This window comes from Cajanus cajan, chromosome 3 (genome assembly GCF_000230855.2).
Source record: "Cajanus cajan strain Asha chromosome 3, NIPB_CcT2T_4, whole genome shotgun sequence".
NCBI lineage: Eukaryota > Viridiplantae > Streptophyta > Magnoliopsida > Fabales > Fabaceae > Cajanus > Cajanus cajan.
In genome coordinates, this window is record NC_138519.1 from 14,383,172 (window position 1) to 14,399,049 (window position 15,878).

At 28.3% G+C, this 15,878-nt stretch overlaps 1 protein-coding gene across 1 annotated transcript in view; it reads left to right on the plus strand.

Moving 5' to 3' along the window:
* The window catches only part of LOC109791836 (serine carboxypeptidase-like 19), a 54,278-nt gene extending 53,814 nt beyond the window's left edge, over positions 1–464 (plus strand). The window contains exons 5-6 of the mRNA XM_083070502.1: positions 80–195; positions 332–464. Coding sequence (XP_082926628.1) covers positions 80–195; positions 332–449 — 234 coding nt within the window. The 3' untranslated portion in view covers positions 450–464. The remainder of the gene's footprint in view (positions 1–79; positions 196–331) is intronic.
* Positions 465–15,878: the final 15,414 nt, after the last annotated feature.

The window sequence follows — 15,878 nt, forward strand, 5'->3', positions numbered from 1 at the left end:
CAGAGATTGATCAAAGTAGCCTTAAGAGTTAATGGATATCATACACATATTAATGTACATACCTTAATATATATTGCAGGGAACTATAGGCAAATGGGAACGCTGTTACAAAACTGATTTTAAGTTTCAGATCTCTAGTAGCTTCGATATTCATGTAAATCTTAGTGCGAAAGGATACCGTTCATTAATATACAGGTGAAGATTTTCACATCTTAAGTTAAATTTTAGTTTTCTGAAAACTGTTGTTTTTTTTTTTTTTTTCTTTTAGCTATCTCGTGGCTATCAGGAGCCAGCTGATTTCACAAGGCAATCGGTGTTTTGTTGTTGACAGCGGAGATCATGATGCAATTGTTCCTTTCATATCGACGCAAGCATGGATTAGGGCTCTAAACTACTCCATTGTGGAAGATTGGAGGCCATGGCTTATAGAAGGACAAGTTGCAGGGTAGGCATTAAACTTTAGCCTTTATATAATAATTGTTTGCTTTTTTTACATTCAAAACTACATAGCAGATCATGGATCAAAATCAGACTTTACTCGTACACTGCATGTGTTGGTCCAAGTCTACGTGTACAAGTAGAATGGGCTCTTCTACTTCAAAAATGGGTCGTTCTGCTTCCAGAACGGGTCGTTCTAGTTCCAAGATTCGCGCAATCTGGGCCACAAAAAAAAAATTAAAAATTACTCAGAATTTGGTTCTCGGGAAATCGAATTCTGATCACAAAAAAAAATAAAAAAATTGAAGCTCAGAATTCGGTTTCCCGGGAACCGAATTCTGAGTATGAACAGTGAATGGTGCTAGATGTATAAATAAAGTGTAACAGGTGCATTTTTGGTAATTTTTTTTAAAAAAATTCCACTTCCGTAAAAAATTCGCATATGTGACCATGAGTTTGACCCAAAATTTATGTGCATTGAGAAAATACCAAACGATCTTATATTGGTATATAGTTTAGGGGACATATTTAATGCTAGAAAAGGAGATGCACCTTCTTGCAATCCCATTTTACCTAATTATATAAAATTTCTACATAATTCCTAAAATCATATAAAACTGCTATATTATTCCTAATTGTCAGTCCAGCGAAATTGTTGGGTCAATTAATTAAGATATTGTGATCCAATTATTTAAATAATTATAATTAATATATTATCATATCTTTTAGATATTAAAGATATTTATTTATAGGCTTAATTGCAGTTTTGATCTTTCAAGTATTGTAATTGTGCAATTTTGATCTCTAAGATTTTAATTGGGTAATTTTAGTCCCTAAAAAATTGTAATTGTGCAATTTTAGTCCTTCAATTTTTAATTGAACAATTGTAGTCCCTCAAATATCATAATTGTACGATTTTAGTCTCTCATTAAAAATTTAATAATTTTAATATATATATATATACAATATTTTAAAATTATACAATTATTTGTCTATTCAAGTTAACATATATTATAATTTTCATTAATGTATCAAATGATATATATTTATTATTCCTAAATAAATAAAATTTATATATTATTATTTTTATAATATTACTAATAAATTAATATCTATAATATTATTAATATATTTATAGATAAACTAATAATTTGATAAATGTAACTTATCATATATTACTATACTTTTACAAAAATATAAGTATATTAATTAGAAATATACATATCTTATCTAATATATTTATATTTTTTGTAAAAGTATATTAATATATACTAAGTTATATTTATCAAATTATTAGTTTATCTATAAATATACTAAAAATATTATTGATATTAATTTATTAGCAATATTAAAATATTAATAATATATAAATTTTATTTATTTAGTAATAATAAATATATATTATTTGCTACATTAACAAAAATTATAATATGTGTTAACTTAAATAAGCAAATAATTGTATAATTTTAAATATTATATATATATATATATTAAAATTTTAAAATTATTAAATTTTTAATAGGAGAGATTAAAATCGTACAATTATGATATTTGAGGGACTAAAATTGTTCAATTAAAAATTGAAGGACTAAAATTGCACAACTTCAATCCTTTAAGGACTAAAATTATCTAATTAAAACCTTAGGGATCAAAATTGTACAATTGTAATACCTGAGGGGTCAAAACTGCAATTAAGCCTTATTTGTATCTTTTGGATATTTATCCATGCATATATCTATTGTACCGAAAATATTTGAAATAAGAAAACTTTATTTTGTTTTATTCTCTATATGGTATCAAATTAGCCTATTCGTTGTTGTTTCTCGATCCACCCATAACTTCCTTAACTACTATTGTGCTTGTAGAACTCACCACTGCATACATCTCCTATTAAACTCAATTTTAACAATCATCACAATTGACATACTCAAATAACTCATTTTTTACTAGCCTATGATCTTTACAAGTACATCATTGGTGACAAACCTTATCCCTCCAACTATTGGTGAAGGAAATGCGATCATTGTCAACCCTGCCTACACCATTGGATACGTGAAGATCACTATGTGTTTCTCACTCCTGTGGCCTTGATGCACAACTTGTCATGACCTCGATCACTTCTTCTGTTGTTGCATGGACGAGGTTAACCAAACACTATATGAACAAGTCTCGCACTCATGTAATGTCTCTAAAAGAACGTTTTTCATCTATTACCAAAGGCACCTCCCGTGTCAACGATTATTTGCATTCAATACCACTAATAGAAAATGAACTTGCTCTTATCGACCATCTTGTCGATGACTTGATCATGTCATTGCCACTCTCAATGGTCTTGGACCATCTTTTTGTGAATTCATAGCCTCAATTTGCACTAGAGACACTCCTTTATTGTTTGATGAACTTTTTGACAAATTAGTAGATTTTGAAATTCTCACCCAACGAGATGAACGTCAACTACAATCTTTTCCTGCCACTTCCAATTGTCGCAACCCAAAATTTTTTGATCTTGGAACCTATGGTTTATACATTCTTTTAAAGATCTCATCAATTAAGGAATGCCAGGACACCAGACTAATCCTTAATTAATGGTTTTGAAAAATGAGTTCACGGAGTCGCCACCAATGTTTTACTCAAAATATTGGAAAAAGAAAAGGTTTTTAAAAATCCAATAATGGCCTTGATAACCAGAATTGGGTTCGGGGGTCGATTACGTATAGGGAAGGTATTAAGCACCTCTACAACGCCCTCAATTGGTACCCTATGATGAAGTTAGCTTTATAAACAATAATAATATAAATATTAAATCCCCTTTTTATTAATAACTGTTTACATGCTTAAAATTTAAATTATACAATTGACCCTAAAATGTCTACATGATTGCTTTTATTATAAACAATATTTATCAAAGATAAGAAATAAAAGAGAGAGAAGAAAATTAACTGAAATACCTCTTGAATGAGCTCTATTAATCTTCAAATATGGAGATTTAGGTGCTTTGTGCCAACCTTTCACACTAAAATAAGCCTCACACAACTCAAGAAATACAATAAGAGAGAGAGAGAAAATTTTCAAGCTCTAAGGAGTGCTGGACGAAATTTTTGGGGGTCCAGAGAACTGTGCCCAAGCTATCTATTTATAGGCATCAGAAGGGTCCAGAACGGCCCGTTCCAAAATCGGAACGGCCCATTCTGGATCTGGCCATTATGTGTTAAATTCATAACTGGAATGACCCCTTCTGAAACTGGAACGGCCCGTTCCAGAGATAAGATTAACACACAATTTGGTAGACTGGAACTGGCGTTCCAAACAAGAGATTTTAGGCCATCTTGATATCTTGGAACGGCCCATTCCAGTTTAGGAACGACCCGTTCTGGTTAAGGTTTTTAACCCTTTTTTAGGAGCTTGGAACGACCCGTTCCAATTTTGGAACGGCCCGTTTTGGCTTAGGAACGGCCCGTTCCAGCCTATTATTTTGAGGCCTTTTAGGAGTCTCGAAACGGCCTGTTCCAATTCAAGAACGGCCCATTCCGGACTTGGGAACAACACGTTCTGATTTTGGAACGGCCCGTTCCGAGCCACTTAAAACAGTTGATTTGGGCTTTCGAGCCCTCTGATGTCCTATCTTGTTGTTAGTATGCCCCCGAACGAAATTGGGTATCTACACCAATTACACAAATATCTATCAAACAATATTTTTCATCAAATTGTAGTAGCTCCTCTTCTAGAGATAATAGTCAAGGCTCTAAATTCCTAACTCCTATCTATCAACATTGTGATCATAAAGGCCATATACTACTAGAAAAATGAAAATTTGTGCGAAAATTTGTGACGGATAAAATGTCGTCACTAATAGTGACGACTTTTGTGACGAAAATTTTATTTTTGTGACGGACTACTTATTTTTAGAGTTTGTGACGGATTTTGTGATGGAAAAATTTTCGTCTCTAACAATTCCGTCACAAACAGGGTCACTAATAAAAAAAATTGCGACAGATTTAGTGACGGATTTTGATTCCTCTCTAAATATTTCGTCACAAAAATTCGTAACAAAATTTAATGAATAATTTTGTGACGGATTCTGTGACGGAAAATTTTTAAAAATTGTATTCTGTCACAAATTTCGTCACAATCTGTGAGGGATTATGTATCCCTCTCAAAATAGAAAATTTTACGTTAAATACCTCTTTTCGTCCCTTATAATATTTTTTTGTTTCAATTTAGTCCCACTTTAATTTTTTGTTTCAATTTGGTCCCCAATAATTAAAATCATTGCAATTTGGGACTTCCGTCCAAATGATTTAAACGGAGTTAACTGTTGACCACGTGGATGCCACGTGGATGTGTACGTGGATGCCAAATTGCATGAATACACCTGGAACCAGAACGGCCCGTTCTGGATGCACTCTTGGTGTGTTAATTTTGCAACCGGAAAGGGCCGTTCCAAATGCAAATTTAACACAACATGAGTGCAGAAGAACGGGTCGTTCTGAAACCATAACGGGTCGTTCTGCTTCTAGAACGGGCCGTTCTGAATTCAGAACGGCCCATTCCCGAATGCCAAATTCATGTTTTTAATTGTATTTTTTTATTATATCTATATTAATAAAAATATAATAAATAAAAAATATAATAAATTAATATTCATTTATGAATAAAACTAAAAAAAATCAAATATGATAAGATCTTCTAAAATCCTTCTTTGATTTGAACTTATCCAGTTCAAAATCTTGACTAAAATGTCGCAATATGATTCAAAAATTGAAAATAAAAATTCTTAATATATCATAAATTCAAAGACAGAAACATGGTTCATAAACTGAAAACAAAAATTCAGAACATAATATATACTAAAATAGTTCAAAGAAATTATTGAGAAAGAAGATTATCTGGGTAATGCTGAAGGAAAACCCTAAATCACAAAAATTCAGGTTGTACCTCCTCAAGAACAGGTTGTTATTGTTGGGGTACATCGCCAATGACTTCAAGGGGAAACATCATTTCGTTTCATCCTTGACTGTATAGTGTCAATTTAGTAGTAAGTGGTTCACTCCAATTTGAATAACAATGAAATAAAACTTGTTACCATTGTCCTTAGTGATACACTGCATCGACCTTAATGATACACTGTATAGCCCAAATGTTTTGCAATTGAAATTATCAATCCCCATTAACAATATTACCAAATCTAGTGTTTGAAATTCTTTGTACTTTAGCAAATATTCGCCCGTGATAATTTTTATTTTCGATAACTTGGATTTTATTGAATTTTTTTTATTGGATTAGCAAAAATAAAATAAAAAATATATATATATATATAAACTAAAGATTAAATTCTGGAACCAGAATGGCCCGTTCTGGTTACATTGTTGGTGTGTTAATTTTGCACCTAGAACGGCCCGTTCCAGGTACAAAATTAACACACCAACAGTGTAACCAGAACGGGCCGCTATGGTTTCAGAACGGGCCGTTCTGGTTTCAGGTGTATTCCAGTATTTTGGGATCCACTTACATGGCATTTATGTGGCATCCACCTGGCATCCACGTAGCCATCAGTTAACTCCGTTTAAATCATTTAGACGGAAGTCCCAAATTGCAATGATTTAATTTATTGGGGACCAAATTGAGACCAAAAATTAAAGTGGGCCTAAATTGAAACAAAAAAATATTGTAAGGAACCAAAAGAGGTATTTAACCAAAATTTTTTTCTACAATTATTATATTTAAGAATTATGTATAAATAAAAAATATTTTGCTAAAAAAATAATTAAAAAATTATGAAACTAAAATATTTTTTTCATCAAAAGATTAAAAATTAAAACATAAGAAATGAATTAATTTAAATAATAAGTTGTCATTTTGAAGTATAAGAAATTAAAATATGAATTAGGAAAAATATTTTAATTTAAAAATACTTATGAAATTATAAGAAGACAATATTATTTTGCATTTTAACTAAAAAAGCTAAAAATAAATATATAAAAGTATATTTATAAATAATATATAATTATATATAACTATATATATATATATATAATGGTTGCCGCTAGAAAATTCATTGTGCTTAATCATTTAATAAAAAGTACAATTAAGTCTATCAATAAATATATAAAAATATTATCATCATATTTTATAATACACTTAAATGGAATAATTTAATATATATTATATATTTAATAAAAGGTGAAAAAAAAAATATATATATATATATATATATAATTAATTATAAAGTGTATTATATATATTATATAATACACTTTATAATTAATACTCATATATTAGAAAAAAAAGGTGAAAATAATATATATTATATAATTAATAAATCTGGAATAATTTAATTATTTTTTATTTAAAAATTTGTAAAAATAAAAAATTAGGATTTTGAATCCCTCACAATTTGTGACGGATTCTGTGACGGAAAATTTTTAAAAATTGTATTCCGTCACAAATTCCATCACAATTAGTGAGGGATTACGTATCCCTCTCAAAATAAAAAAATTTATTGCACAATTATTATATTTAAGAATTATGTATAAATAAAAAATATTTTGCTAAAAAAATAATTAAAAATTATGAAACTAAAATATTTTTTTCATCAAAAGATTAAAAATTAAAACATAAGAAATGAATTAATTTAAATAATAAGTTGTCATTTTGAAGTATAAGAAATTAAAATATGAATTAGGAAAAATATTTTAATTTAAAAATACTTATGAAATTATAAGAAGACAATATTATTTTGCATTTTAACTAAAAAAGCTAAAAATAAATATATAAAAGTATATTTATAAATAATATATAATTATATATAACTATATATATATATATATAATGGTTGCCGCTAGAAAATTCATTGTGCTTGATCATTTAATAAAAAGTACAATTAAGTCTATCAATAAATATATAAAAATATTATCATCATATTTTATAATACACTTAAATGGAATAATTTAATATATATTCTATATTTAATAAAAGGTGAAAAAAAAAAATATATATATATATATATAATTAATTATAAAGTGTATTATATATATTATATAATACACTTTATAATTAATACTCATATATTAGAAAAAAAAGGTGAAAATAATATATATTATATAATTAATAAATCTGGAATAATTTAATTATTTTTTATTTAAAAATTTGTAAAAATAAAAAATTAGGATTTTGAATCCCTCACAATTTGTGACGGATTCTGTGACGGAAAATTTTTAAAAATTGTATTCCGTCACAAATTTCATCACAATTAGTGAGGGATTACGTATCCCTCTCAAAATAAAAAAATTTATTGCACAATTATTATATTTAAGAATTATGTATAAATAAAAAATATTTTGCTAAAAAAATAATTAAAAATTATGAAACTAAAATATTTTTTTCATCAAAAGATTAAAAATTAAAACATAAGAAATGAATTAATTTAAATAATAAGTTGTCATTTTGAAGTATAAGAAATTAAAATATGAATTAGGAAAAATATTTTAATTTAAAAATACTTATGAAATTATAAGAAGACAATATTATTTTGCATTTTAACTAAAAAAGCTAAAAATAAATATATAAAAGTATATTTATAAATAATATATAATTATATATAACTATATATATATATATATATATATATATATATATATATAATGGTTGCCGCTAGAAAATTCATTGTGCTTGATCATTTAATAAAAAGTACAATTAAGTCTATCAATAAATATATAAAAATATTATCATCATATTTTATAATACACTTAAATGGAATAATTTAATATATATTATATAATTAATAAAAGGTGAAAAATATATATATATATATATATATATATAATTAATTATAAAGTGTATTATATATATTATATAATACACTTTATAATTAATACTCGTATATTAGAAAAAAAAGGTGAAAATAATATATATTATATAATTAATAAATCTGGAATAATTTAATTATTTTTTATTTAAAAATTTGTAAAAATAAAAAATTAGGATTTTGAATCCCTCACAATTTGTGACGGATTCTGAGACGGAAAATTTTTAAAAATTGTATTCCGTCACAAATTCCATCACAATTAGTGAGGGATTACGTATCCCTCTCAAAATAAAAAAATTTATTGCACAATTATTATATTTAAGAATTATGTATAAATAAAAAATATTTTGCTAAAAAAATAATTAAAAATTATGAAACTAAAATATTTTTTTCATCAAAAGATTAAAAATTAAAACATAAGAAATGAATTAATTTAAATAATAAGTTGTCATTTTGAAGTATAAGAAATTAAAATATGAATTAGGAAAAAACTTTTAATTTAAAAACACTTATGAAATTATAAAAAGACAATATTAATTTGTGTAACACCCTGAATTTTCTTGTTGATTATTATTTATTAATTAAAGGGGTTTTATGGAGGTTTGTATTAATTTAAAATTATTTATGAAAATTTTTATAAATTCTATTTTTTTAGGCTGGAACGGCCTGTTCCAAAAGTGGAACGGACCGTTCCAGATAATGAAAACAAGTTATTTTTTGAGGGACCAGAACGGGCCGTTCCAAAAGGGGAACGGGTCGTTCCAAAGAAGAAAATTACTCATTTTTGTATTTCCAGAACGGGCCGTTCCCAAAGGGAAACGGGCCGTTCCAAGGTTATGAAATTGCCTAAAGACCTTAGTTGGAAACGGGCCGTTCCAACTATGGTCAATCAGTGTTAACGTGAACTTCATATGAGGGAAGAAGAGAGAATCCAGAGGAGGAAGCCCTGCCCAAGTTCCAGCTCCTGCTTATCCAGGTAAGGGGGGAGTGAGAAACCTCGCTCAGGGGTGTGGGGATAATTGTTGGATAGTTTGTTTGTCGGATTGGCCCCCAATCCCTTGCCGTTGTTCTGTCTTATTTTCTGTTTGCTCTACTTTATTTCTTGTTGGAAATAATAAATGATTATGTAATCTCAATCCCTTGCTGTTGTTCTGTCTGATTTTCTATTTACTCTACTTTGCTCTTTGTTGAAGGTGTCGTTGTTCTGTTTGATTTTCTATTTACTCTACTTTGTTCTTTGTTGAAAGTAATAAATGAGAATGAAATTAATGTTAATAATAAATGAGTTTTAATATGAATAAGAATGCTCTCTGAATCTCTGTGAATACCTATGCGGACCTTATGAGGAGTATTTATGACATGACCATGTGAAATATGGACAAATGACATGAGACCTAAGAATGGACTATTGAGACAAACTATGATTATGAGACTATGACAAATGGGGACATGATGTACTAAATGAAATTCTGTAATAAGTTAAATGTTGAGTTAATGAAATAATGAATGTGTGACATGCATCATATGCATATATTACTCCAGGTGTGCCGTTGAGGCCGCATACCAGTGATGTAACTTGCTAACGAGGTGTACCTTAGGGTCACCAGTGATGTAACTTGCTAACGAGGTGTGCCTTAGGGTCACCAGCGATGTAACTTGCTAACAAGGTGTACCTTAGGGTCACCAGTGATGTAACCAGGTGTACCTTAGGGTCACCAGTGATGTAACCAGGTGTACCTTTGGGTCACCAGTGATGATATGTGAAACTTCCTTATGGCGCCACATGCATGCATTTATGAGTCAAGTTCATGACATTATTGCATGATAAATGAATGTATATGTGATATTGATGATGTATGTGTATTGTTTACATGTGACTTATATTTGTTGTGTGTGTGTGGGTGCTATCTAACCTTTATTTCTGCATCTGAAACTGAGTGAGATGTTTCTCACTCCCTTGTTGTTTTTGTATATGTTCAAATTATGTTGCAGGTGAACAACATCATGAGGATATTGGTGATGAGGCTTAAGGCTTCAGTTGGGCATGCTATGATAGGATGTGACATCGGGCATAGCTAGGCTTATTTTGGATGTTATTATTTTAAAAGCTTTAATTTTCTCTTCCTTTGTAATTTTGAACGTTCTTGAGAAAAGACCAAAATGTACATCTTTGTCATACTATTTTATTACATGATTTGAAAGTGATATATTAATTCCTAACTAGGAGGCACTGCCACCTTTACTGGAATTAATATATATTCTCCTTTATATGATTTCTTGAGTTTAATACTTATATTTGATTTTTTATGATTGATGAGTTACGAATGTGAATCTTCTACCTTATGAGATTTGAAACAATTGTTTTATACATGAAAGATGTTATTAAACTATGAAAGATTTTATTTACTCAAAAAGAAAAAGAAATTATTGTTTACATTTATTGTGTATTAACGTTGGGGTAGAGGGTGTCACAATTTGCATTTTAACTAAAAAGCTAAAAATAAATATATAAAAGTATGTTTATAAATTATGTATAATTATATATAACTATATATATATATATATATATATATATATAATGATTGACGCTAGAAAATTCATTGTGCTTGATCATTTAATAAAAAGTACAATTAATTCTATCAATAAATATATAAAAATATTATCATCATACTTTATAATACACTTAAATGGAATAATTTAATATATATTATATAATTAATAAAAGGTAAAAATATATATATAATTAATTATAAAGTGTATTATATATATATTATATAATACACTTTATAATTATCACTTGTATATTAGAAAAAAAGGTGAAAATAATATATATTATATAATTAATAAATCTGGAATAATTTAATTATTTTTATTTAAAAATTCGTAAAAATAAAAAATTAGGATTTTGTGACGGATTTTGAATCCCTCACAATTTTTTACGGATTTTGTGTCGGATAATTTTTAAAAATTGTATTCCGTCACAAATTCCGTCACAATATGTGAGGGATTATGTATCCCTCTCAAAATAGAAAATTTTATTGTACAATTATGTTAAAAGATAGATGAAAAAGAGAAGGATAATATATTTTTAATACAAAGATGAAACTATTACTTTGTAATACATTGTCATTTGCATTTATTTAAACTTCTTTTAATTTTTATAATTGGTTTAAAAAATATTTATGATAATTTATAATATATAATTTATAAAATAATATATGAAAGTAAAAACATTCCTTAATAAATTAATAAAGATGTGACTATAATATAGCAGATCAATATCTGTGAATGCAAGTAATGTAAAAATAATATATATATATGTATATATATATATATATATATATATATATATATATATATAGTTGATGCCGGAGAATTTATGGCACTTGATCATTATTTTGGATTTAAGTGTTACATGTATAATTTTAATAAATATTATAAAAAAATCATTATTTATAATATTTTTATTAATTAAAAAATTAGTTAAAGGATTATAAGTATTAGAATTAAAGTTAAATTTATAAAATCATCTAGTAATCGAATATAAGGTTTTAGTAATTGATTACAAGTTTCACAATCTGAACAACTATTTATTCTTTTCATTTTTCCTCATGTAACCGTTTCGAATAAATTGTTTTAATTTTCAAATTCTATTTATGCATTACAGTTTCGGAGTCTATTATCCTTTTCTTTTTGATGGAGGATATCACACTGAACTCAGTCCGTACGTATTGGGTAGTTTGGTCCAATCAACATTATTTTTTGGTCTTAATTTTTGGATGACTTAATTATCAAAAGGTTTGATCTTTTCTTTTTATTTTATTTTTTTTGGAAAAATAACGCAAACAAATATAAGTTTAGTTTTTTTTGAAAATTTTTACTTAAGTGGTGTTATGAGAGAAATAAATTTTAAAATATTTTTCATTTAATTATTTATAAAAATACTTTTATATTCAAATATTTACTAAAAATATACTTTCAATTAAAATATGTTAAAAATTTTGTTAATTCATTATCATTCATTCACTTGATTAAAAAGTGATAAAATATAATTAATTTTCAATTAATTTAATAAAATAAAAATTCTAAAATAAATTATATTATGATTTTAATTATGAATCTATTTTAAATTTATTAGTTTGATGTTTAATGATGTTTGATATTATTGTGATAAAAATTGATATTCTTTCATATTTATATATATATATTGTTAAATAAGTACTGAACTGATAAGGTAGCTCAAATGGCTGGAGAATGAGTGTTAAGGTTAGAATGAGTAGAAGGTAAGGGATTCGAATCTTACCACTGCCAATTATCTGAAAATTAATAGTTAATACTTATAGATTAGAAAAAAAAAAGTGAAAATAATATATAGTATAATTAATAAATCTGGAATAATTTAATTATTTTTTATTTAGAAATTCATAAAAATAAAAAATTAGGATTTTGTGACGGATTTTGAATCCCTCACAATTTGTGACGGATTTTGAATCCCTCATAGTTTGTGACGAATGCGTTCCCTCACAAATTGCGACGACTTCTTAGCCGTCACAAATTGCGACGGAATTTTACTCAAGTATTAACATTTATTTAAGTAATTTGTGACGGAAAATTTATTAGTTAGTGACGGAAAATTTATTAGTAGTGACGGCATATTTCCGTCACTAATTGTGAATGACTGAATTTTTCCGTCACTAAATATTTTGTGACGCCATTTTTTGTGACGACCCAAAATCCGTCACAAATTCCGTCACTAATAATTTTGTGATGGATTTTCTTTAATTTTGTGACGGATTCTTTCCGTCTCTAATTTTCATTTTTCTAGTAGTATACTACAAAAGCATGTTATCTATTACATGGTTTTTCAATTGATCATCCTTGCCGTCGAGCCAATCTTAGTCAACATGAGGTTCATTCTAACACCTCTTAGCTTCTAGACTATAGAGCATCTCACCATGTGACCAATGACATAAGTCATCTTTCAATCTCCAATGATTACACTAACCAGATCAACTTTATATTGCCAATGGTAAAGGTATTTCCATTACACATCACAACTCAACTGATCTACCCTAACCCTACCATTCCCTTTCATCTTTCCAATATCTTACATGTGTCCCTCTGTCACCCAAAATCTAATTTTAGTTTCTCAATTATGCAAAACTAACTTTGTATCTGTTGAATAAAGATGTGGCACTACAATCTTTGTCATCCTCACCTTCAAGTCCTCAAGCATACCTTTCCTTCCAATTGTGTCTCAATGCCTCTCACATGTTTAGAATGTTTATCCAATAAAAGTCATCAACTTCTTTTTTTCAACACTACGTTATCCAGTAATAAACCTCTTAAAATTATTTTCTCTAATGTATGGGGTCCTTTCTCAATCGAATCAATAAATGGAGCTTTTTATTGCAGTCTCTTTATTGATCATTTCTCTAAATATGTATGACTATATCCAATAGTTAAAATTTGATACTTCATTAAATTTTCGCACCTTTAAATCCCTCTTGTTGAAAACCAATTTGAAAGGAAAATCAAAACACTATATAATGATAATGGTGGAAAATTCATTAAACTAAAACCTTTCCTTCAAAAACATGAAATTTCTTACTTTACCACCCCACACTATACACACCCCAACATAACGGCTTATCCGAATGTAGATATCGTCACCTTGTTGAAACTGCTTGTGCACTCCTTTACCATACATCATTACCATTAACTTTTTGGTCCTATGTTTTATAAATTGCCACTTACTTAATAAACCGAAGGCCCAAACTTGTCCTCAAAATGCAATCTCCCTTTGAAATTTTATTTAATTGTAGTCTAAATTATATAAAATTACGTGTTTTTGGTTGTCTTCGTTTTCCATGGCTTGTCCCTTATACTAATAATAAACTTCAATCAAAATCTCAACCTTGTTTCTTTATTGGATATATCAATACACAAAGTGCCTATCTTTGTTTTTATATCACCCTTACAAAAGACCTATACATCCCGTTATGTTCAGTTTGTAGAAAACATGCTTCTTTGCTCCACCGAAAATGTCCATGCCAACCTAAACTTCCCTATGTCAAATTCAAATTCTATTACTCTTGATATCCAAAATCTACACCAATCATCGCCACCTAATATTCCCTTAAATAATCAAATCTCACCTATCCATATAACCCTTCTATCATTACATAATCAAATCACAGCTACCCTAATAATCCCTCCATTAATAAATAATCAAATCCTGCCTATCCTAGTAAGGTCTCCACCAATATATAATGAAATCCCAACTATCCAAATAACCCCTCCATCTTTAAATCATGAAATGTCACCTATCCCAATAATCCCTCCACCATTAAATGATCAAATCCCACCATCACCCAATCCTCAAACCAATCCTTCGAATTCAAATCAAATACCATCATCCCCAACTAAGATACAAACTAAACATCCAATTCAAATTCCTCACTCCAATCACCACATATTTTGAATGTCTCAAGATTGCAACTTGCACACTTCCTTTTCCAACACTCATTTCCTTGTTGAAGAACCACAACCACAATCCACCCACCTCATGGTTACATGCTCCAAAAATGGAATCTTTAAACCAAAACAATTATATACAACAACTAAATTCCTGATACCAGAACTAGTTGAAGAAAATCTTCTATCTTTGAAGAATTCATAGCACTCATGGCAAATGAGACTTGACATTGGTCCCAAAACAACATCACTTGAACAACATTGGCAACGAATGGGTATATTGTATCAAGAATAATATGGATGTCATCGTTGCTCATTACAAAGCTCGTTTAGTGGCCAAAGGCTTTCACCAACGTTAAGGAATTGACTACAAGGACACATTTAGCTCAATCATGAAACCACAAACAATAAAGCTGGCTTTTTGTGTGGCTCTCTTAAAAGGTTGGCACTTGAGCCAAATGGATGTCAACAACACTTTCTTTTGTTAGAAAAGAATGGCACAATCCAAGAGGGGGGTGAATTGGATTCTATGACCCTTTAAAAATTATCAGAGTATTTAGGATCTTTATTTCACTTTTAAACTTTTCTAAGACTGAATTTTCAAATGAAGCTCTTCTAAAGACTTGTTATGAAAATATGAATGCAATATGCTCACTTGATTACAACATAATGAGGTTCAACAATAATGCTCTAATTCAGATTTAAACTGACAAAATTCACATACACTTGTTAATCAAGTTTTATCTTCTTTAAAGTTCAACCAAGAAATTACACAATGTAAAAGATAAGGTAGAAGAAGATTGCACAAGTCTTTTATACTGGTTCAGCCACTCCACATGTGACCTACATCCAGTCCTTAATCAACACCTGATTAAGATTTGTTCCACTATCTTAAGCAAGAAGGTTTACAAGCACACACACATGCATATACTTCAACACAAAAGATAACCACTTTCTTGACCCCAAGAAAGCACCCCTTGTAGAACCCACTACAAGAAACCTTACCACTTGAGAAACCCTTCTCAAGATTTTTACAAAGATTCACAAAGAATAAAGGAACGAATTCACCTGGAATTCTTGAACAAATCTTTATCTTCCCCTTTCAAGAATATGATGATGATTATCTTCTCACAAGCTTTTCACAAACGTTTTCACTCTT